The sequence below is a fragment of the Cynocephalus volans genome, chromosome 10 (genome assembly GCF_027409185.1).
Source record: "Cynocephalus volans isolate mCynVol1 chromosome 10, mCynVol1.pri, whole genome shotgun sequence".
NCBI classification, from domain to species: domain Eukaryota; kingdom Metazoa; phylum Chordata; class Mammalia; order Dermoptera; family Cynocephalidae; genus Cynocephalus; species Cynocephalus volans.
This window is the reverse complement of record NC_084469.1, coordinates 28,299,370-28,324,058: the sequence shown is the minus strand read 5'-3', so window position 1 is coordinate 28,324,058 and position 24,689 is coordinate 28,299,370. Positions and strand designations below refer to the sequence as shown.

The 24,689-nt window shown below is 46.3% G+C and overlaps 1 protein-coding gene and 1 pseudogene across 2 annotated transcripts in view; both read right to left on the bottom strand.

Annotated features, from left to right (window-relative positions):
- Window positions 1–14,445: 14,445 nt before the first annotated feature.
- Window positions 14,446–24,689, bottom strand: part of VPS53 (VPS53 subunit of GARP complex) — a 152,341-nt gene continuing 142,097 nt past the window's right edge. Inside the window, exons 20-22 of one of the 2 annotated variants that reach the window (XM_063111603.1) lie at window positions 21,293–21,430; window positions 19,499–19,603; window positions 14,446–18,798 (exon numbers count right to left, since the gene is read on the bottom strand). In XM_063111603.1, coding sequence (XP_062967673.1) covers window positions 18,628–18,798; window positions 19,499–19,603; window positions 21,293–21,430 — 414 coding nt within the window. In that variant the 3' untranslated portion in view covers window positions 14,446–18,627. The remainder of the gene's footprint in view (window positions 18,799–19,498; window positions 19,604–21,292; window positions 21,431–24,689) is intronic. The other variant, XM_063111604.1, reaches the window with a different exon arrangement.
- LOC134389897 (U2 spliceosomal RNA) lies at window positions 23,102–23,282 on the bottom strand (annotated as a pseudogene).

The following is a 24,689-nucleotide window of genomic DNA, read 5'->3' as shown; positions in this document are numbered from 1 at the left end:
GGTCGTGCGCGTGGCGGGGCCGAGGGCACCCGGCGCGGGGGTCGCAGACGCGGGCCGGGGCCGCTGCCCGCCCGGCCGCCCTCCCGCCCTCCCTGCCCCGCCGCCCGCGCGCCGTCCGGGTCTCGTCGGCGGCCGCGCTCCCCGGCCCCGCCCTCCGCTCCGCCCGCCGGGCCCGGCCCAGCCCGCCCCGGCCGAGCCGCGGGGCCCGGCGCCAGGGGCCGCTGCGCTCCAGCCGTGCGCCGCCCGCGCCGCGCTCCTCCTGGCCGCCGAGCCCGCCCCGGGCGGCCGATCGCCGCGCGCTAGGGGCTGGGGGAGGCCTCGCGGGGGCGGGAACGGCGCCCGCTACCCAGTCCGCCCCCGACTCGCTACCGGTGGACCCGGGGACCCCGCTCGCGCCCATGCCCTGGAGGCGCATGGACCCCTCGCCCGTCCCGGCGGGTCCCGGGAGGCGCTAACATCTCCAGACCCGGCGGGCGGTCGGGGGAGCCAGAGCAGAGCCCCAGCCTGCGGAGGCCTGGGGAGCCGGCCGAACCCAGCAGCAAACAACTGGAAAGTATTAATAGTTAATGTGCTTCGTATGGCTCCAGCCGCCTGTTGGCTCAGCAGCTCGGGCTCTGGCTCTCACGTCTGCCCCGGAGGAAAGAAGGCCTACTTCGTTTCTCCCCAGGGGACTCCCCTAGGCTCCGGTCCGTCCCTGGACTGGGCGCTGAGCTGGACAGGCCGTGGCCACACCAGGCAGGCAAAACCCCCAGCGAGATGGACTAGCTCAGCCGGCTGCCCAGGGCTGTCTCAGTGAGGGCCACAGCTTCTCACTCACCACAGCATCAGCTCTGTGCCCCCTGAGGGGATCCCTTCTAAAAAACAGACTGGGGACTTCTCCTCTCCCCTCTGGCTTGACAAAGAAGCGCTACCCTGAGTGGGAACTAGTTTCAGTAGCTGCCGGCTGTAGGGCTGGGCTGTTCCCAAATCCAAATCCAGTACCTCTTCTCATAGAGATCTCCAGGATCAGCAGCAAGTATATGAAGTCTCCCCCCATCCCCCAGAAAGTTCTGATGGGTGTCTCAGCTAAGGGCCTAGAGCTGGAGCCTCATACAGACCTACACGGCAGGTGCCAGCTCTGAAGAGAAGCCCTGCCCTGGGCCAGGGCACTTCGCTGGCTGGATGAGAGGTGGGTTCTGTGCATGCCCCACAATGGCTGTCCATTCCACATCCTGGTAAGGACAAAGGATACTTGTCTTGCTCGGAGCAGACCTGTTAAACTTAGAAATTCTAGAGCAGGTAAATCTTAGAGAGCTGCTGGCAAAGTTCAGTCCTATGTCCCTCACCCATCACTTGCAGGTAAGGAAACCGAGGGACCTGACTTCCCAGTCACACAACTGGTACAGGCAGCTTGCTGTGAACAGGAAGCCAGGATCATCCCCTCCACAGAGAGTAAAAGCCAGTGTGTGCCTGTGTGCTGGGAGGTCGTCCATTCATCAGGCCTTTGGGAGAAGGTTACAAAACCTACAGTGCGTAGTCCTGGACGGATGGTTAGTTCAAGAACATACTGTGCCGCTCCACCTCCCTACCCCTGTCGATCCCACCAACTGCACATCCCAGGCTGCCCCCAACCCCCGGCATCAGAGGAGGAATCTAAATGCTTTCTGGGGTTGTGGAAAGGGGGTCTGTTGGCAGTGGGAGGACTTGGCTCCCTGGAGGAAATTTGCCCACCAAGCATTCCCAGGTAGGCCTGAGAACTCCTCCCCAAGCCTGGTCAGAGCGGGAAGGATGTCCAGGAAGACGGCAGTTGCTGCAGGGAGGTGAAGGCCTTCAGGTCCTCAGCCTGGAAGAGACAGAGGATGAGACTGAGGAAGTTCAGTGGGTTAGGCAGCGCGGCCGCTCTCCCTGTAAGTGTGGAGCGTTGTGGAGCGCTTGGGAGGTATCTCCACCTGGACCTTTTAAAACCCGGAGCTGGGAGGAGTCCGGCATTGCCACCTTCTGCAGGGAGTTCTGAAGGGCTTTGATTACCCACTTCCCGACAGAAGATCCATGGAGAAAGCAAAACTGCCGATGTAAGTAGGGGGTGTGAAGCTGCCAGCTTTGGAGGGTCCATGAAGCTCAAGGGGATGCCTTTGAGGCAGCCTTCCTCACTGGCACAGAGTCATCAGGCAGTCTGCCCAGGATTTCACAGGGGCTTCAGGAAGCATCCAAACGCTGACCTCCATCCTATGAGCGTTCTGTCTGATCCCCAAGACAACCTCTCCCCCACTTCACAGAGGTTCCTCGGCAAACCCTTTAACAGAGTTCTGGCAGGGCTTTCTGAACCCAGAGGACATCCTCCGGCCTCAGAACCACTGCCAAGGAGCTCCTGAAGTGTAAGCTGATCGTTACCGTTGTCTCCTTCCTTACAGACGTACTGAGCACTGCTACATGCAAGGAATGGGAGGGGCTTCAAGAGGAATCCAGCCCTGGGACTGACACTGATGGAAGAGCAGAGGTGGAGCCCATGGTCCCACACAAACATTCGGGTGCTCCCACCAATAAGCTGCGCTGAAGACTGACTCCTTCCCTCCTGGTTCCCAATTCTACCGAGCCAATCAAAAGACAATGAGGAGGGACCCTAGGACTGTCCCTTCTTGTCCAGACTGTCTTCAAGGAGCTCAAAGACAAGCCCAAGCAGACTGGAAGCCACATGGGTATCAAGGAGAACCTGGAGAGTGCCTTCGGCCTGGCCAAGGCATCCTGCCTGCTCCGGCAGCTCCTGCAGCTCACGGCTTCCTGGTGGGGATGAGCAAGCTGCCCAGGAGTCCTGCATGGGAGGGAAGGGGATTTCCTTTGTGACTTCCTAAGAACCTGCTACTCAGGCCTGGAAGAGAGCGTGCTTCCTCCGCCCTGAGCAGTGAGCTCGTGTTCATCTACTGCAGACCTTCAGTAGAGCCTCGCTTTCTGGGCTCATCATCATCCTCCATCTTATTCCAGATGTTTCCGAAGAACCTTGCCTAAAAAACCTAATCAATGCTGGGGAAAGATAATCGATTCTACATTACCCCTCCTGGTCCAGGTTTGAAGACAGGCCTTCTTCTGAGGAGCAGCTGGGGTGCTCCTAGAAATCAGGGGTGAATTATGCAAAACAAGCATGGCCAAGGAGACCACGGAGCCTGCATAAAGACTGGCCTCTTCTCAAAGCTGGCCTTTCAGAGTGGGGCCATCATCCCCCTGCCTGGATCACAGAGACACGGTGTCCTCATAGGACTTGGCTTCTGGCCTGAGGCCTCTCCCAGCAGGATCTGAGGAACAAAAGCTGCCTAACAATGAATGCCAATCCTGCATTTTTGTTTTTTCTGCACTAAATTAAGCTGATGCCCGAATGGGAGTTAAGTCAGACAAGAACAGGGCAGGACCCCCACACGGCTGCTTATTGTTTTGGAACAGCTTGTCTTCAGTAAACCCAGCCAGGCAGTGGATTAAAAACACTCCCGGCCCCAGCGTGCTGGCTGGTGCCCCGTGTCCCAGGCACCTTGCAGTTCCCAACCCTCTGGGTCCCTCTATGGTCTGTGATATGGTGATCTGCCTTACTGTTGAAGGAGGCCCCTTCTTTCCTTCACATGCACCCATTTGAACCAAAATGCTGTAAAAAAAAAAAAAAAAAAGATCTTTATTGTGCTCCTTACATATTTTAATATTAAAGTTATAGTATTCAAAGAACACTAAAAAGGATCTGCCATATCCAATAAAGAAGAGAACTGAATTAGGAAGACATACTCTGACACCACACAACCCACATGAGTGTGTGCACATGTGTTGGTGAGGTTGATTACTAACCCTGAGCCTCTGGGACTCACGAAGATGGCCTGAACCAGAGCCAAACAGATACCAAAGTTCTTGCTTGGCAATTTCAGAGCTAAGCAGGGCTGATGGACTAGGCCAGCTCCTTTTCTGACCTCTCAACTGGGAGACCACCAGTTAGGCTGGCGACATGGGGTCTGGCCAAACCCAGCTGGCGACTCTCCCCACATGTCAAGTACAGCTGGCATGGAGTCAGGCTGGTGACCCCTGTGAGGGGAGCCCCACAATGCTCGTCAAACCTGGCTCCATCCTGGAGGCCTCCTATTTGTAAGTGAAGAGCTGATTCTCCCAAATGCTCCCTAGTTACACAGAAAAGGGCCTTCCTTGGCCTCTGCAAAATAAAACCCAGATGGAATTTTGCAAAGAGCTGGGGCACATGGCCTCTTTGGAACAGCATCAATACACTTGTACTCCTGGCTCCGTTCTGCATATTCACACTGGACAAGGACTTGCAGGCCAGAAAAATAGCCCTTGGTTGAGTAATTGAAGTTAAGACCCTTGGCTCTTTGGTTGAAAGGCGTGATAGAAGGGTGTGCTGTCATTATTCCTACAGAACAATCGGCGGCCACACTCCAAAGGCATCATCAAGGGTCTCCATGGTGCTTCAGGACCACCTGAGGATTCAGGTCTGTGGGGGCTGCCTGGGAAGGGATGGAGAGAAGGAGACCTTGGGGGCAGCCAATTCATTCCATGTGATGCCAGTTGACCTGCTGCGTCCTTCCCAGGAGCTGCAGTCCCTTAGTGCATGCTTCTCCTACCCCCGGCTCAAAGCAGAGTACACACAGGTTGGAGGAGGCTGTGGTTTGAGCTGTGTACTGCCGGGAACTCCTGATGATTGCTAAAGACATTTACACATACTTGAAGAAATGTTTTTTCGGTTTGGGTCTTTACTGAAAATTAGCTGGGAGTGGGGAAGAACTTGGGGTGAGAAGAAAGCTACCAAAGAAAACCTCCATGTGTCTCATCCTTGCCCAGGTTGTCAACTGAAATGTTATTGCCTCTTGCTTCACTCTTTTGCAGGACCCCCAACCACTGACAACTATTTCTGGAAATCCCTGAAGGTGCCTCTCATATGCTCATGAGTAAATCTGGTCACATATATGGGATGCCTGCTATTAATTTTCTTTTCTTTTTCCAGCCCCCACTGTCCTGGTCTTTGGTTCTGCTAAGTTGTGTGACAATGCCCTACCATAGTCCTCTGATAGACTGCCCTTCCTGAGGCCACCATCGACTCCACCAGCCACCGAAGAGAGGCTGCGTTGTGCGCTGCCCAAAGCCTGGGCTGCTGCCGCCAATGCTGGTGGTAGTGCAGGGCCCCATAGCTCGGAGGTGCCAAGGCTGTGAGGCATTCTGCAGCAAAGTGCCTGTTGCCCCTTCTGGGTACATTTGTAGGGTGGCATGGATTCAAACTTGAACTCTGTAGGGCTAGACCAAGAGACAAATTTTTTTTTTTTTTTTTTTTTTTTTTTTTTGCCACTGGCCTGTACAGGGATCGAACCCTGGACTTTGGTGTTGTCAGCACCACACTAACCAACTGAGCTAATCAGCCAGCCCTCGAGACAAACATCTGTAAAAAATAATACCCCTTTGAATTCCAAATCTATCTCTTCTTCTCCTGAGCCAGGTCGCTCCTTCTGGCCCCTTAAGATTTCTTTAAGAGGTTCCTAGTTTCTGCACACAAGGAGGCTGTCTGAACCTGCGAGTGAGAGGGATAGTCAATTTCAGCTTCAGCTGGGACCTCTGCTCCACTAGACACTCATTAAACATCACCAAAATCCCATCTCAGCACATTGCTTTTCAAAGACTAAAAGGCAGACTCTGCTACTTCCAGGGATGTCAGTTGATTTCCTTAGCTCAGAGGATGTCTACCTGGCAGGCTTTCGGGGTCAGATCTGTCAGGTAAAGCATCTAAGAAAGGGCTTTCTGCTGTTAGCTGGCTATGTTGGAGGCAGGAGTTTCTAGAATAACAGACATCATCATCTTCCAAACTCAACAGGCCTTCTAAACAGAATGATGTGTGGAGAAACATCCAGGACACAACACCTGCCTGTTCTTTTACACACCTGTATAAATAAGCTGTCTAACACAAGCTGGGTCTGGGCCTCCATCGCACACTGACATTAAGGGATCTGGGCTCTGTGTTCCTCATTGAAATATCGTTAATCAGCAGATATCCTGGCCCTGTTTAATCAGAAACTATTGCACTTCTATTCCCAAAGCTGACAACTCTTAACAAACTCTACTTCAGGTTAGAGTCTTCGTATTCATGTCTGCTCTCCCACTAGGCTCATTCATTCAACCTGTACTGATCAAGTCCCTGCTGTGTGCCACACAGAGTATGGGAGTACAAAGAAGGCTCCCCTTATCCGGGTGGAGTGTGTGGGGGGAGATTCTTGGAGGCAGTGGAGCCTGAGCTGCTCTGAAAGCACCGAATAAGAAACAGGCAGGCCAAGAAGGGAGGGGGAGCTTGGTCCAGATGGAAGGAACAGCACAGCAAGGGTCGGCAGCTCCGTTGGCCTCTTGGCTTATCACTGAGTAGTCAACCACGGGCACCCTCCATAGCAAACACCACTTGCTTCATGGTCAACCTTGGGAGCTCGATGGTTGCACACAGGAATGCCTCAGACTGCCTAAACTATGGGAATGAAGGGTGTTTTGGAATCCAATCATGTTTCCTTGAGTTTGCTTAACATTCTTGGACCAGATCTTAAAAGAAACCTCATGGAGAGGTTTGGTGGTCATCTTTCTCCTCTGGCTTAGCTTCCTTGGGTGAAGAGCATTACAGTCCTGGCCAGGGCCCCAAGTTCAGTCCCTTCTGGAACCATTCAGTTCCATTCCTGGACATGCATCCTGCAGCGGTTTTGCACTGGTGACAAGGTGAAGCAAGAGTAGGAGTGGCTGGCTCAGTCCCACCATGCTTCTGGCTGGAAATGACACATCAAGTCATTGTGATGAGCTATTAGGTCTCCTTTTGCACCTGTAATGGGAATTGTTTTGTAACTAAACAAGGGTACTTTAACAAGTTCGTGGAAAAACAGAATTGAAAGATAATACGAATCTTTCCATGAACTTTTTGAAGTACCCTTGTATACTCTGGCATAGAAAAGTTTAATTCTCTACTTATGAACTGAATTCAATTTAGCTCAGAGGCCTCCAGTTTCTCTCAAGACTGGGAAAGTGCCTTCTAATTCAGTGTAGTTTCTTATCTTCTGGATGGTGTCAGTGGCTTCTGGGTTATCACTGCTCTAGTCCTTCCCTTTGGCCTGGCGGCACGTGGGGAGGCTTGTATTGCATCATAACAGTGAGGACGGGGTGGTTGGTGGTGAGTGCCTGATCCGCGGTCACCTTTCTACCTCTCTGGCCTCTGCTGAGGGGTAACTTGCTGTGCTTGGCTGTTGAGTGCCGCCCTCTGCTATCAATGTCTGTACGTCATATGTTTTGTATCCTAGTTGTTTCAACCAAGGTCTCTTCCAGTGTGCTGGTCCTCTCACTACTTCTGGGAGCCCTGCCCATGATGGGGTGTGAGGGACTCTGTGAGGTGAACCCTCCCATAAGCCTGTCTGGCTGAACAACTCCCTCAGACACACGTTCTCTTCCTGCCTGTGCCTTGCTGAACACAGGACTTCTCTACGGGGCTGCGGTCTCCCATAATCACTGGAAGCCAGGCCATAACTTCTAGATCAGGATTGCCCTCAAACTGATGGGGGTTCCTCTCATACTGGGCCTAGCCCAGAGCAGTGGGGTTCTGGATTCCTTCTCAGGGACCCACTAGCCTTTAAACTGAGTCATAGCTGCTCTGGTTTTTCTTTTCTTTTCCACCTGCTGGTCAAAATCTGTTTTTTTTGGTTTTTTTCCTGGCTAGAAAAAAAATGTTGATGTCAAGATGTACTGTCTCTGTGATGATGGTGTGAGTTGTATGCAAAGTCCTCCAGGTTTTGGTGCTCAAAACTGAAAGGCACACTTTTGGAATAAAAACCAAAACCAAACCAAACCAAAACAGCATTCTAACACTTTTGCACTAGAAGCCATAGCTTTCAAGACTTTCATCTCTGCTATAGAACTACGAAAGTCTATGTAAGAGTTCAAAAGCTAAGAATTCAAGATATTATCTCAATGCCATCTGCACCTGAGGACAGTGCATGTAAGACGTGCTACCTGCTGCTGCAGTAGTGGGGGAAAGAGTGGAGGTAAAAAAGAATAGAAAAAACACCCAATTTAATATCAAAATATCACCTCACTACATATACAAAGGATGATCATTGATTTCATGGGTGAACTAGGAAAGCATGTTCTTGAGCAGCCATTACTGAGGGGAAGCCGTGTGTTTTTTACTCAATAGAACTTGAAAAAAGGAAGCTTTCTTGCAAGACACAGCACGGGTTGGGTCACATTTAGTCTTATGAAATGAAAATCAAAGAACTTCTGCTTACTGGTTTCTACAGATAAAGCTGCAACTACATCCTCTAGCTCAAGAAGCAGGAAAAAACATCTAGGGCAAGTGAGGATGTGGAGAAGTGGGTACCCACACACTATCAATGGGAGCGTGAAGCAAAACAACCTTTGTAGAGGGCATTCTGGCAAGCGCTAGCAACATTTTAAATGTGCATGTCCTTTCATCATTTTAAGTGGGATATAATAATTTTAGGAGAGTATCCTGCAAAAATGTGAGCACAATTAAGCAAAGACGTTTACAGAAAGATTTTCACTGATGTTGTGTTTCTAGCCAAAAATAAAATAACCTGTCTGTATAATGATAGGAGACTGGCTGTCTCAATCTCTTCTTAAAATATTACAGACTAGGTAATTTGTAAATAATACTTACTTCTCACACTTCTGGAGCTGGGAAGTCCAAGACTGAGGCACTGGCAGACTCAGTGCCTGGGGAGGTCTGCTCTCTCTTCCAAGATGGCACCCGTTGCTGCATCGTTACATGGTGGAAGGCAGAAGGGCAAAAGGGGCTAAACAGCTCCCTCGCACCTCTTTGATAAGGTCATTAATCCCATTCACGAGGGCTCTGCCCTCCCAACTTAATCACATCCTAAAGCCTCACCTCTTAATATGATCACATTGGAGATTAAGTTTCAACATATGAATTTTGGAGGGATACCTACATTCAAACCAAACCACTGGTGAAATTAACGATGGCATATCTGAACTATAAAACACCATGCAGCCATTAAAAAGAATGAGTAGATCAGATCTGTATATGCTGAGGAAAAAGTCCAGGATATATTATTAAGATGCAGAAAAATACTGATTATTTATTTATTTTGCAAAGTACTCCCCATCCTCTCCTTGTTGTACAGGTACAGAGAGAGTCTGGAAGCAGGACCTTTGATATGTTTCTCTATTGTTCTAATTTGTTCATATGAATACTAATATTGCAGTTTAAAAATGAGTATGACTATTCCAATATTTTATAAGGTAAAGAAAATAGAAGCGGCAGCTCAGGAAACACTCAGAGCTGTTGGTGTTGTCAGCTATGTGTGAGAGGAGGCCCATGGAGTGAGGCCTGCATGGGCTCCTTCTGAGAAGCCCTCAGGGCAAAGGGAGCTCAGCAGCCCAGCCAGGAGACTTTGGAGAAAAACTTCCATCCTCTGAAACCGTCTCCTGTACCTTACTGGAACTGTGACACTTGATTTGTTGGGGCAAGTTAGATTTTCTTTTGATTTCCATGACTGTTGTGTGTGTGATCATTAATAATTAAGAAACATTTTCATGATAATCATATTGGCTGACAGAATTGCTGAGGGTAACTGACCATAATCATTAATAATTAAGAAACATTTTTATGATGAACTAATCATATCGGCTGACAGAGTTGTCGAGGGTAACTGACCATAAGGTTTTGAGACTGAAGAACTAGGGAGGGAAGGTGGCACCCTGTGGAAATGGGGAATGCAGAAAGGGAGCTGAGTTTACCTTGAGATAGTACATATGAGCTAACGAGGGGACATTCACGTGGACTGAAGCCAGCTGGGGCAGAGGACAAGAACTACAAACCTGAGAGAGCTCAGAAGGCACAGCTGGTGTTGCACCTGTGATGGTGGGGAGGTTCTTGGAAGGAGTCTAGAGTGAAAACAGCAGGTCTAAGACCTTGGGGCCTGGCCAAGGTCAATGTTCAAGGCTCAGGAGGAAAGAGCAGTGGTGAAAGAGAGCAGGAAGCGCTGGAGCCAGTAAAATCGGGCATGGGGGAGTGAGGGGAGAATTCCCAGGGGAGGGAGGACTCAAACACATGGAGAGCACAAAGAGAACATAAGCTTGGCAGGAAGAGCACCAGCGACTTTTAGGAGGAATTTCAGGAAGGCGGCTGAGATGCACCTGAGTCGCCTGAGAGGGAACGCATGTGGGGATGAGGCTGTAGACCCCGTTAGAAATGGTAATAAAAGTGACAAGAGAAGTAGCATGGTGGCTGGGAGGGCTGTGGGATCATCAAGGAAAGTGTGGAGACCCCCATCCACATCTGTGGGCAGAGGGTGACGGAGACAGGCTCGGAGGACCCGGGAGGCGAGGAACACAGGCACCAGGGAAGGGTAGCAAGGCAGGTGGTGAGGTGAGCTCAAAGTGGGGTTTACAGGGAGGCTGAGGCTTTGCCAGTCCTCTTTCATGGCAGGACATGAGTGATTCAAATTCTCGGGGCCTTAGTTTTCCATTTGCAAAATGAGGGACTTTTACCAAATTCCCCAAACAAATAAACCAATACACCACCCAACCCTGATGCTCCAATTTGGAGCTTCCCAACTGGAGATCACTGCTGTGGTGCACAGCAAATGCCCAGACTTGGATCCCCTTAGCCATGGGGCTGAGAAAGAAGGGAGGAGGCGCCTGAGGGAGCCCCAGCAGCCTCTTCTATTGATTTGCCCCAGAGAATAGGAGTGCACATTGTCCTTTCAAGTCCTGAAAAGGTTGAGAGGCAATGCCTATACACATGAGTGGCCTCAGGTATAAAACTTTGGGCTTGAGGAGATTTCAAAAGAAGGATCACCTTCCTTTCTAATGTTGCCCACCCCTCCTTGCCCAAGCCCATTCCAGTTACACTGTTTTGTTCTGAGAACACAGCTGCCTTGCTGAGGGCTTACTCAGCAGAGCTCTCAGGTGTCCTTTCTGAGGGCTGCAAGCCTCACCTCAGGAGTGGCCTCCAGGGTTATTGCACAGAATCTGGGTGATCAGGTGTTATTGTTGAATGGGCGGTTAACTTCAAATGAAATGGGTGACAGACCTCCCCCTCCCCTCTAAGGCCAGAAAAACAACGAGCAGTGGCGCGTTACTGAGGGCCAGGGAGCTTTCAAACTGACATCTGGGGAAACCTTGAATTCTTCAGAGATGTTTTGGTGGGGAAAGAACTTCTACAAAGGTTTGATTCTAACTCCACTTTAAAAATGCATATTTTAAAGCTGTTCTAAAAACAAAACACTAAAAACTGTAATAACCACATGCATCCTTAAATGTGTGATAGGTACAAATGTAAGATGTAGGAGACCTTTGATTGTGTTATCCTGTGCTGCCAGGGCGGTTCACGTCCATGTAGACTTACTTGAGTCTCTTGCTACCTCCGTTTAATGGAAGAGTATCCGTGAGTGGAAGGAGGTCTGTTTAAAACAAAACAAACAGATACTATTTGCAAATTCTTAGCTGGATTCAATCGAGACTTCTCTCTTCTGTGCAACAAAAGCAAAACAGAAATAAATTGGATACAGGGGTTGATACATATAAATTGTCATCCACAACCTTAGATTTTTTACTTTTTTTATTGAATCGTAATTGATCATATTTTGGGGGTTCAATGTTGACATATGTTGGTCAAATCAATATTACTAGTACGTATATTGTTACAAATTGTACTTATTCTTTATGCCCCTTGTCCAATCTCTCTCCTTCCCCCTTTCCATCCTCCTCCCTCCTCTAGTCACCCTAGATTTCTTCTCTCCCTCTGAAGGAGTAATGGTTACTCTGTTGATTTGTTGCCTAGATGATCTGTCCAATGCTGAGAGGTGTGTTCAGGTCCCCCAGTGTTATCATAGAGCAGCTGCTTCTTCTGTCACTCTGGAATGGGCTTTGTGGAGAGACATCCTCTTCTTTTCTTTGGTCTCTGCTGGTGACTCTCCTTGTGTGAATGCACTCCAGTGGCTGGTGGGCCATCTACGTGGTGGTTGTGGTGTCTCATAATCTTAGGTTTAAAATGCTTTGTATTTATGGAAACACTTTCTGTGTTCCAATTTGCTTAAAAAATTTTTTGAACTTCTAAAATATATTAACAAAATACTTTTATCTGTTTTTTATAGAGGAGATTCTATGTAAAATTTCATAGCATAAGTTTGAAGACTACTGGTGTAGTATAAAGAGCATGGATGATAGAATGGCATTGAGTCAATTCCTGGCTTCGCCCCTTAGAGCCATATTATTGCCTTGTGCATGTCACTTACCCTCTCTGAGCCTCCAGGTCCCATGCAGAAAATGGAACTAATCATATCTACTTAACAGGAATTTTGATCCGATGAGATGTCATAATACATTCGGGACAGAATAAATACTCCATAAGTGGCTCCTTATTTCTTCCTATCCCTTCCATTCCTGGCAACCCACCCCCGCTCTGGCCCCATGTACAGATAGCACTGAATGGCCCAGACCCTCTCATGACCACAGATATTATATGCAGGCCAGACAGCAGCTGGACTCTGCAGCCAAGATCCAGGGCAGAGCCAACCAGGACCTTAACTCCCTTCAGCACCCTCTTCTGACAGCCGAGGTGGCAGCCCCAGAGACAACACTTGGGATTGGAATCCGTTAAGAGCAGTACAGTGGATGTGACAGGCATGGATATGGGGGTTGGGGGTCTGTGTGTGTGAACTGATGGTTTCTGTATACAGCATTTGATATTTTTTCCATTTGCTCTTAAAGCTCTTCAGTGGTTGCTACAGTTGGCCCCATTACAGCACTTCATTTTGTGAAGAATCTGGTGGAATGTGGTCTCTTTAGCAGCTGTCCTGTTTCCCCTCTGCCTGAGAAGTACCATCCTTTTCCATCAGCGTGAAGCAAACAAGCAGAAGCAGCTACAATTTTTTTTGCCAACATTTTACCTGGTATCCCTCAAAGTTGCGGTCCACTTTGCAAATACTTTGCTTGGCCCCAGAAGTATAGGGAAGTATGTTGAGAAGCTGTTCTTAATTTCTCACTTGTTGAAAAATTACCCAAAACAGAAGGAGGCATGACAATTGTGCAAATTCCATCTGATTACTGAGCAGAAGCTATCAGAGCCCTCAGATGAAGTGAAAAACATTCCTAAGGGACAAAGCATTTAACACTATTTTTATTTTAACATCATTCTATCTGCCCGCATTCTCTGAATCAACATCCCCAAAGGGAACTGAAAGAGCTAGATAGAAACCTTCTGGCTGATTGCAGGGATTCAGCCAGCCTTGGGAAATGTCTGAACTTCTTTGAAAGGCAACTGTAAATTAATCCAAACAGCTTGTGAACGTCAGGCTTCCCAGTTAGGACTGCCTGTCCCAAGATAATCTTGCTGAGTTTTGGGGGCATTGTATATTAAAAAAAAAAAAAAAAAAAGGAGAGTGGGCAAGAATACCATCCCTGCGGGAGTTGACACCTAAAGAGTCTGTAGACACGAGATCCTACACCTAAAGAATCTTTCTGGAAGGAAGTCTTTGGCAACCTTTCTAATTTACATTCAGAGGAAATGTGCCCCATTTTCCACAACAGGCAGCCCAGCCACTACCATCAGGAGGGAGGAAGCTCTCTTAGTGTTTGCAGGTTTATCCTCAAATGCTACAGAAATAGCAGCTGCCAGGGTAAGGGGAATACGGAAGGCAGAGTCTTTAAAAATTCTTGAGTAAGTTGGATATCATTATTATGATCTGAAAAGGCAAAGCCTATATATTCTGATGCTTGTGGCAGATGCAGCCTGCATAGGGCAGCAGGTTATGTCACCACTTAGCCATCTTATTAAAGTAAGCCCAGGGAGAACAAACCAGCCACCCAGGGTAACATACCAACCACGCAGTCAGGCCAGCCACAGGCCCTGGCCCAGCAAGTGATGATGAACGCTTCACGTCTCACGCTGTCTTATGGCTTACAGAACATGTGCACACAATCTGGCTTTTGCGACCTTCACAGCCCTATTAATTATAATCCCCTTTCACAGATATTGAAAACTGAGGCTCAGAGGATCAATGACTTCCCCAATGTCAAAGTGCCAGAACCAGACCCACAGACCAGGTCTTTGGTAGAACTTTCCGATCCCACTCTGCTTTTGTTTCACATGGACATTCTTCATATCCCAGTGCTTACCAGCACCTCCCACACTTGGTTATGTGGGTGAGAAGGAAGAGAACTCATAGGTAAATCATCTTATGCTGCTCTTCTAGGTGGGTTATACACAAGTGTTTCTTTTCTCATTAGATTGATCTCTTGGCAACTCAAAGTGGGGAGCTGGTGAAAACAAAGAATGGAAACTAGGTAATGATCTTGAAGCCAAACTCATGGAAGTGCTACAACAGATTTTCCACTGTTGAAAGAAACATCAGACTTCCCAAAAAGTTTTCATTGCAAAATGCCCACCCAGTTATGAAGGAAACAGGATTAATTTATTAATTTACTGTGTACAGGAGAGAAATCACTTGGCAGTCACATGGAAAAGCAGGCTGTGATCGGAACTGTAAGGACAGAAAAGGGAAAGGCAATAGGATAGAAATTCAGCATGCAAGGAGGGTTCCAAATCAGCAGCAGAACACTTTATACATGTTTACAGGAGGTTTCCACTGCAGCTGGACAGGTCAGGACCTGTCTCATGCCTACCACGTTCTGTTCTCATGCATTGTTCCCTTAGACCGTCAGGGAAGGCCGCATCTTCATCAGGGAGAAGGGCAGTTACTGGGGGAAGTACGGGGCGGGGGGCGGGGAGAGGGAGCCCAAGCTTCACAGCCTTGCTAATTCTTTCCTATAGTCCGTTCTGTTTTCTGTCAGCAGTAAGGAAATACATTCTAGCAAATGACACCCAGTAATGCTTTAATTAACTGCAGAATTTTGTGCTCCAATATGTATGAAGAAATCACTTCCAGATGGGGAAAATGATATTTACACAAAAAAAGCAAAAAAAGCAATCCTTTTAAAGAAATTTATATCTCCCAAAGGTGTAGAACTTTGAGGGTCCAAGAGGCTATCTATTTTGATAAATACTAGAATGAGACCAGAAATTTTAATTTAATATATAAAAATGCAATAGTACTCTATGTATGCCAGCCTTTCACGTGTCTGTGTTTCCAAGGCTGTTGCTTAAATGGCCCAATGCAGTTCTGACAATTTTATTTTTAGGAATCTGACTCGGGTAGACAAGAAGTGTGACTTGCCCTCACCCTTTCAGCCTCAAGCAAAGCTAGTTATTTTGAGATTCCTCTTCCTAAGGAGAGGAATTACATTTCCAGCTGTGTGCTTTTGGATTTCCTCTAGCATTCTGTAAATAGGGAACTGGGTTTCCTTGTCCAGCAGCAACTCAGCATGGGCCGCTGTAATATCCCCCACATCAGGGCGCAGCCTCGGACCTGCTCGTTGCCTTATCTGCCCCAACACCATTGCGCTGGTCTTGATTTGTCTGCTCTCAATGCTGTCTGGTCTGCACTGAGGAGCATGAGAAAGCAGGCACCCCTTTTGGGTGGTGGGCTGAGTCCTGGGCACTGGTTCTTCTGTGAGAGAGGGAGGACTGACAGCTTCATTCCAGAACTGAATTTGGAGGACAAAACACCCTGTCCATTGTGGATCCTGTTTCACTGTTAGAGTCCAAACAGAATTTTCTCTGGCCTGGGCACCTCTAAGTCAGCTATCAGGGAAGTCTGTCCACAATAAGAGCAGCAGTAAATTCTTTATTGATTATAAGTTATGAATATTTATTTTAACCACAGAGTAACTTCAAAGTTGTTTTCATTTTCTGGTTCTTAAAGGGACTAGAGAAAGTGGGGGGAAGGAATGGGCACAATTTGTAAGTTTAGCTGAACCACAAACTTGTTAGCTGCTGCTTTTATCAATGGGTGCTCCTTTACATGTGTTATTTTGAAGTGACAATAATAAACAAAGCTTCTGTTTGGGGCTTGTACATCAAAACAGCAAGAATCCTAATGAATATGGGAAGGGGCCAATTCCTGGCAATTGGGCTCGGTCCCTACCAACAATACAAGTTTAAAATATAAGCTGCTAGCTATCAGCAAAGAATCTTTACCATGTTGATACCAGCTCAATTGTACAGTAGTTATAGTTACTTAGAGAAGCACAAAAATATACATTTATGAAAATGTGCTATAGGAACTCTTCAATAAGGCAAAATTTCTCTCTGTTGTAGTGGTTCTTAACAAGGAATAAACATTATAGTCATCTATGGAACTTTTAAACCTATATACTAGGCCCCACTTCAGACTTACTGACTCAAAATATCTCTAGGCATCTGTCTTTTTTAAAAGGGTCCCAGGTGGCTTTGATGCATACCCCCGGTAGAGGAACATACTCTGTCTTTACAGGATGCACAAACGGTATTCAGTCCCCATCAATGAGATATTTAACATAACTCCTACTGACATTTGTTGGCTCTTTGGGGATTACTGACAATGTAATAAATCTAAAAAGCAACTTCCTTGGCTGTGACCACCAACCGTGGAAAATAGCAGCTTGACATCTCAATGCCATTATGGAGGTGTCCAGAAAACAACTCCTTACAAATGAACCAAAAAGAAGTGTGGATCTGTAAACACCGAGAGTGACAAGAACCAGGTGCAGGAGTCCACCAGCTTTTCCAGCTCCCCTAGGCCAACGACAGACAGCTGAGTTGGCTGTGCTGTTTGGAGATGGGCCCACCACCCCTTCTCAATTAGCGCAGGCTGTATAACCTACCAAAACACCACCACAGCTGAGCAGAATCTACCTACCAGGCTTCCCAGGTGTTTCCCAATACCCTCCCTGCACTTGTTTTATTTAGAATCTTTCCCTAATAGAGCTCAATTAAAGGCCACACCTCTTCCCTCCACCACTTTTCTTCTCGAATTTGAGGTGCTCTGTGCATAAGAGCTGCGTTGATGAGCAAGAACAGGCTGGAAGCTGATGAGAAAATGAGGCCCCAGATCCAAGTTGGGACTGCTGGATGGAGTCAGGGAGGAAGGCTGATGGGAGGGCAAGATGGGAACAGATAATCAATGTTTCTGGGCAAATTTTCAAACCTTAAACTTTCCTACTGTATGGTTATCATAAGTTTAACAGATTTCCAAAACTTCTTGTGCCCTGAAAACTTATTTCTGAGTGCTATTTGATATACCAATTTTATCTTGAGGACTGTTATGTGCATTTTCTGTAGAGACCTCCACCTTTCTCCTCAGTGCTCTCAACACCTGGTCAACAAACAGAATTCCTGAACAAAAGCTGACACCAACACTGGTTACCCGGCAGTTGTGGTCATGGTAACTGAGGCTTGGTGTCAAGTGAACCAAGCGAATCAGGGCAACCACCTGATTTGTTGCCTGTTCTCTGGATACCGAATGATACAAGGGGACTGACACAGTTCTATAGGGCAATTCTCTTCTGCAAAGCTCTGCTGCCAACAGCCAATGGTGGACAGGAAGTGCAGGCTGGGGTCAGGCAGCGTTCTGGGCTCTGCCAGCTTCTGAATCTGGTGTTGGGTCAATATTCTGTTCCTGAGGCATCCATGGACCCAGGTTCTTTCTTGTTAGTAACACGGTAATGTGTCACTCTGACACTGCATATCACCTTTGTTGTTTCAGATGTCTCTGGAAAGTACTTTGGATTTGAAAGTGGGTGGGTAGAAAAGGAATTAGATGATACGGGCGTCCTGAGCTTTCCCATAGCTTCATCTGAGAAGAAAGCCTACGAATTATCTTCCAAGATAACTTTCTGCTTTCCCTGTACAGAAGGCAATCTCTCAGGAGCAGAGTGGGAATAAAGAAAAGGAGAAAACAATCTACTCACATAATCCAGTAAGCGTGCCAAGCAGAACCCTCTCTCTAAGTCAGATCTGGGTTTGCCCTATGCTTGGGTCAGCAGTCCCATAGCAGAGAGGCCATCTGCTTCTAAGGCCTGGCACATGTAACCCTCCTGTCTGACAGAGGGCATCTCTCCTTTGTAGATTACTGAGAAATAGGGAGAACACTTGGGTAACTTGGCCAAGTCATGAAAAGTACCGGGAGCACAGTACGTACAGGCACCAGGATTTACTGGATGAGGTGCAGGCTTCCACTGCCTTCACAGAGGCTAGTTTCCTGCACCTGAGATTTGCCACTTTACTACCTCAGCCCGAGAGCCAAACCCGGTGGGGGGGAACTCTCGGCCTTCTGGCTGCAGAGGTAATTTCAAAAAGTAGCAGGGGGAGGACAGAATGAGATGCTGGCTTCCTCATCCAAGTTGCCTGGGTGGGCATGTGGTAGGGAACAGACATCGTGTGAGAGGGTCTGACTGCCATGGTGAGGCTACACAAGTCAATGACAATTTGACCAGTCAAGAGCAGCCCAGGAACAGCAACTGAAAATCAGGGACCTTTCACCCGCTGCTGCCTCTGCTTCAGGAATCAGAGGCAGTCTAAATTGCCTTTTTATAACCCAGCCCTTACTTGGCTTCTTCGATTAGGACAGGAAGTAAGACAGGGCATGGGAGAGACACATAAACAACCCAAATGTCCCAGAAAGTTTCAAGACTGATCTGAGAGTCACAGGGAGCACAGGAGAGGCTGGGGGGCTTCCAGGGAACTTGGTGCTGAGGGTCACCAGCTAGGGAAAAAAAAGTACCCCTTGTATGCTCCTACAGTCTCTTTTTAATTAGTTTCTCGAGTTTGCGGATGCGAGATGATTCCTGTTCCGGCGTTGGAGCCATCAGGGACAGTGAGCTGGAGCCTTCTGCCCCTGCGGGTGGGGTAGGGAGCCTCTGGCGGAAGAGTTCCAGCATGCTGCTCTGCTCGCCCCTCTTCAGCCCCTGAGGTTGAAAGAAAGAAGAACAGTCATGAAGTCTGGCCCCAGAATGGCCTACCACGGGATAGTACAATATCTGCGTGCGCTGTTAGCTGAGGCTCTGCAAACTGCGTAATTACTCTAAACTGAGGAGTAACACTTTCTTTCTTTCTTTTTTTTTTTTTTTTAAAAGATGACCGGTAAGGGGATCTTAACTCTTGACTTAGTGTTGTCAGCACCACGCTCACCCAGTAAGCAAACCGGCCATCCCTATATGGGATCCGAACCCATGGCCTCGGCGCTCCCAGCGCCACACTCTCCCGAGTGAGCCATGGGCTCGGCCCGAGGAGTAACACTTTCTTCAGGGGAATTACCAGCCTTGGATAGAAGCCTGGGAGAAAAGCAAAGGAAGAAAATAAAACGTAGTGAATAAGAGAGAAAGAAGGGGTGAAGAGAGAAGAAAGGACAGGTAAAAATGGTGGGTAAGGATAATCCTCCTGCTCTTCCTGCTCTCCTGAGCAGTGGGTCTCAATTGGGCATGGAGGTGCCATCAGGATCCTAAAGTTCACATGCTCAAGATAATTCTCCTCCAGAGGCTTCTTGGAGCCTGGTGCCAGGCACATGTATTTTGAGAAAGCCCCTCAGGAGCCCCCCACCCCACAGTGAGGAAGCACTGAGTGTGAGAAGGATGAGCAGGTGTGGACAAAATGAGACACAGAACTAACCTTCATGTCCAGTATCTTCTGAAAGGTTTCTGTGTTGCAGTCCGTAAGGAGTTTGATGTAGTTGTCAACAAACACCACCAGAGGTTCATGAGGGGCCATCACTACCTGCCAAGGGAGGGAGGGTAGAGTAGGCCCTCATGGAGAACTCATGGCTAGAGGGCAGCGGTCACCTCTCCTCACTTGCCATCCTACTGCAAAATGGATTCTGCAAGCTTTCCTTAAGCAGCAACACATCAAACTCAGAAATGGCCTATTTCCGGCCGACCCCGTGGCGCACTCAGGAGAGTGCAACGCTGGGAGAGCAGCAGCGCTTCTGCCGCGGGTTCGGATCTTATATAGGGATGGCCGGTGCGCTCCCTGGCTGAGCACGTGCGGCTGGTCACAAAAAAGACAAAAAAAAAAAAAAAAAGAAATGGCCTATTTCATCTTCACATTAAATTAGAGCCATGTTTCCTAAATTTGCTGAGTCATAAATACCACCTGGATTGCTTTTTAAAGTAAAGATTCTTGTGTCTGTCCTCTGAAGATTAATTCAGTAGAACTGGGCGGGGACTCAGGTGATTTTTTTAATATTAGGACCATTTGGGAAACACTGTTAGAGGTCTCCTGTTTGAGACATGTCATGGGTGCATGGTACCTGCTCCTCCTGTCTTGACTTATCATTATTCCTGAGAAATGGGCAGCAAAAGAAACTGATGTAATTGGATTTTCTTAAAAACAAAAATCCAAAAGCTGCCTCACTCTTTTGAAGACTTAAAATCTGGAACTTCACTTAACTACATTCATTTAAACTATCAATTAATATACAAACAGGAGGAAAGGACTGTGATGCCAATCCTTCCCCAATTAATGTATTCATTCCCACTTGGTTTTAGAATGCAGTATCTGATTTTCGTCCTCTAGCAGACTTATTTTGTTTTGAATTCCTGAGAATGTACCGAGGAGTGGCAAGGAGTACTTCACTTGGAAATCCTCTCAAATAACTCCCAAACCGTACGCTCTCCTCCCCAGAGAGTACGCCAGCTGGGAAAGAAGATGATTAGGCGGATTCAGTTTCCTCGGGCCATGAGCTCAAGGTCTGTGCAGTACTCGCATCTGGTCCCACTGGTGCCTGCCTTCATCTGAGTCATTCTGTTTGGGAAGCCTGCAGACCCAGGACTTTTAAGACCATATCACGACAGTACCATCTGTTCTCTAGACTCATCCCTCTTCCAAATAGCCCCCCAGTCTTCTCAAAAAGTACAGGTGGAAATCAGATGCAGATGCTCAAGGCTTCAGACATTCTCAACATCATCACCCGAAGTACAATGTTTTGTTAAATGGGGCTTTAAAAAACCCATTTGCTGATTAGATTCAGTTACTACATCTGTTCAGAGTTCATTTAAAGTCGCAGAGTACAGAGAGCCAAAAAAGCTTATGTGGAAGGGAGTAACTGATAGCTGGACCTGAAATTCCTTCTGAGAAGCAAAAGGACCCTTGTCTTATACACTGATTCACAGCGACAATGCCACCTAACTTCCAATCTTGGCCAACTCTTATTACAACAGAATCCCCTGACAACAAACGGTTAATTTTTCAGAAAGAATTATTGATCCCCAAGTAACTGTTCACCAACTTTCAACAATACCTGATGAGGCCATAATGCAGTACAGCCAAAGAATGTGAACAATCCTTTGGGACTGGTGGGGACAGATCTTATCCTGTGCTTTCAAAACCAAAATTCCTTGGAATAAGCAATCAAGTACATCACCAGTCCCTTTTAACAGAATCCCTGAGGAAAACACAAGCCATCACCTTGAGGATCATCTCAGCCCGGGTCATGCCTTTCACAACAATCTTAGTGTAACTGGCAGGTGCTTTCCTCACCACCTGTGAGCCGATGGAAGGGAGGTCAAGCAGCACCATCTTCAGGGAGTGGGTGTCCAGCAGCAGCTGTCGGAACAAAGCAGAGTATTACTAGCCACTTCATAGGGACACACACACCTTGTGGATCCATGCTGATTAATGTTTTCCTGATTATAAATGTAATACATTCTCATTGCAGAAAATTTGGAAAATAAATAGGAATATACAAGAATAAAATTATTTAAAACCCCCATTACCCAGAAAAAACAGCATCAGGAAGCCATAGTTAACTGTGATATACAATTCTTGCCAGTCTGTGTGTGTATAAAAAACCAAATCAGAATTATACTGTGTGTGTGTGTGTGTATACAGTTTTATAGCCTGGTTTTTCCACTTAATGAAGTTGTTTCTTTTTTGACTTACATTTAATTTTAATTTTAATTAATTAATTAATTTTGCGGGGCTGCTAACCAGTAAGGGGTCTGAACCCTTGACCCTGGTGTTCTCAACACCATACTCTAATCAACTGAGCTAGCCAGCCAGCCCTATATGAAGTTTCTGTATCCTATTTTCCCATTTTGGCAGTTTAAAAAAAAAAAAAAGATTTTTAATGGCTATATTAATACTCTACGGTGTCTCTGTGTGTATAACTGTGTATATAACTTTAAGATATTAAGCCATTCCTCTGTTTAATTGTTTCTAGATTTTTATTATTATAAATAATCAATGCAATGGTGAAGAGCCTTGTAAATATATTTTAGGTATATCAATGGCATTTCCTTAAGTAACAACCTTCGGGACAGATCAAAGCATAAGAACATTTTTAGTGTTCTTGATACATATCTTGCGCTGCTTTCCAAATGGAATGTACCTATGTACACATCTGCCAACAGTGTAGACTGCACCTTCATCAGCACTGAGAACTCTCATAAAAATCTGGCTTATTCATTAGGTGAAAAATAGTAACTCATTATTGCTCTGTGTTGAATTTCTCTGGATGCTAGTGAGGATGTAGGAGATTTAACTAAATTTAAATATTATATCTTGACAATCCACCTTTTCCTGTTTGTTCGTTTTGGTCCTCTCGGATGCCAGTTATCTGGAAGGACATCAATTTTCCTGACTGTCCACCAATTGCTAGGAATTATGCTAGGAATGTTTCATTACATTTAATTTTCATAAGGTCCTGCCCTGTAGGTATTTATTATTCCCATTTTACAGATGAGAAAATCAAAGTTGCAGAGGTTTAACAACTTGCCAAACTTATCTCATATGATGAATGAGCTTAGATGATAAGGTGGATAGGAAGCTGTATTTCCATTTCCTGCTGCCCAGGTAGATGCCCCTGGGCAGCTCTGGCTTACAGCTCACAGTGCTTCCTGCTGATTTCCGTGCTGCTGCTGCTGCTAATGATGATGATATTGCTTTGGCAACCAGGTGGCATGGAAATGGCTGAAGCCAGAAGCTTCGACCCTCTGAATAGCTCTTGCCTGTTCAGATGGTTTAGGAGACTAGAATCACATAGCCACCAATCAAAGGCAGCAATGGGGTGACAGCTCCTACTGCCACCACTAAACTCTGATGATCATGGCCAATCTTACGTTCAGGCAGACTGGTGTATCTGCTACTGCCTGCTCCTCTTAGAAAGACTTTCATAATCATATCAAGCAGGCAAGGAATGGGATCCCTCCAGGCCCTATGACACTCTCCATTCTCCAATTTTCCCAGTACTTTGCTTTGAACAGGAGAATTAATGACTACAGATAAACCAATTAATGAGAGACACTATTAACTTAGTGGTTATGGTGATTATAATTTTGACAACGGTATAAAAACTGGAGGAAGACATCAATGTTTTATTGGATAGAAGACGTATCAGATATTAAACTGATAAGAACAGATACTACACTTGATCTTAGCCAAAAGGCCGAGAAGGGATCATCAATGTTTTATTGGAATAACATAGGCCTAAACTGCAGATCATTCAATGTAGGCCAGCAAAGTGACAGGGCATTTTGCACCTTACTAGATTTCCAGAGATGAAAATTCTTACTATCCTAGTGACTGCTTTTTGAAAAGGCCATGGGCTTACAGAGACGGGGATCCAAGCATCCAGGGGAGACAATGGCACAGAATGCCTGAGGCCCACACAAAGAGCCAGTGTTAGCATGCTTCCCAGAGCCCCACTGGAAATTACTACTGCTCTTCCTGAGAGGGAAACCAGTACATGCCTCTAAAGAATAAGTATGCTCAATTCCACATGATTTAAAATCCTAGACATAAAAAGAAAAACTTTAAAACTTTTAGAAGAAAATACAGAGATTATGTTTATTGCTTACAGGTGGAGAAGAATGTCAAACATGGGAAAGATTGAAAACTCTACCAGCCTTTAGAAGAAGTCTATGTCAGAAGACACATAAAGAAAGTAAAAGACAAGGCACAAATCAGGAGAGGATATATGCAATATTGACAAAGGAATGATATTCAGAATACACAAAGATTACTACAGAGCAATAAGAAAAAGACCAACCATCCCAACAACAATAACAATGGGGCAAAGAATTTGAAGAGGCAATTCACAGAAGAGTAAACTCAAACACCCAAACGACATATGAAGAGGGGAGAGGGCGGGGGGGAAGGGAGGAATTGGTAAAGGAACTCGAAATCAGCTACATTGTATATTGATAAATAATTTTTTAAAAAGACACGTGAAATAGCCATGTAAAATGATACTTAACCTTGTTAGTAACTGGTAAATGCAAATTAAAACCACAAATGTATGCCATTTTTATACCCTTCAGATAGGCAACAGTAAAAGGTTGACAGTCAAGTGTTGGCATGGATATGGCACTGAAATTCACACTCACGAGAGTATAAATAAGTTCAAGCACTCTGGGGAAAATTAAGTATAGAAGTAGAACATTTTCTTAATTGAACATGCAACATAGCCCAAAACACTGTATTTATTCTTATATACTTTAGAGGAATGCCCGGCCATGTAAAATGTTCTCTGCATCCACTATTTGTAAAAGCAAAAGACTGGAAACAACCTAAATGTCCATTAACAGTAGAATGAATAAACAAATGGTGGCATATTCAAGCAATGGAATATGATACTGAAGTTAAAATGAATGAATGCAAATAACATATATATCAACAGGAAGAAATCTCAAAAAACATTGTTGGGCAAAAAAAGCAAGTAGGAAAATTATATATATAGTACCATTTATATAAAGTTAGAAAATATGCAAAATAAAATCATATAACTTGTGAATATACACACATATAATATATCAAAACACATGTGGGAATGATGAAAATCATGATTAGAATAGTGTTTACCTCT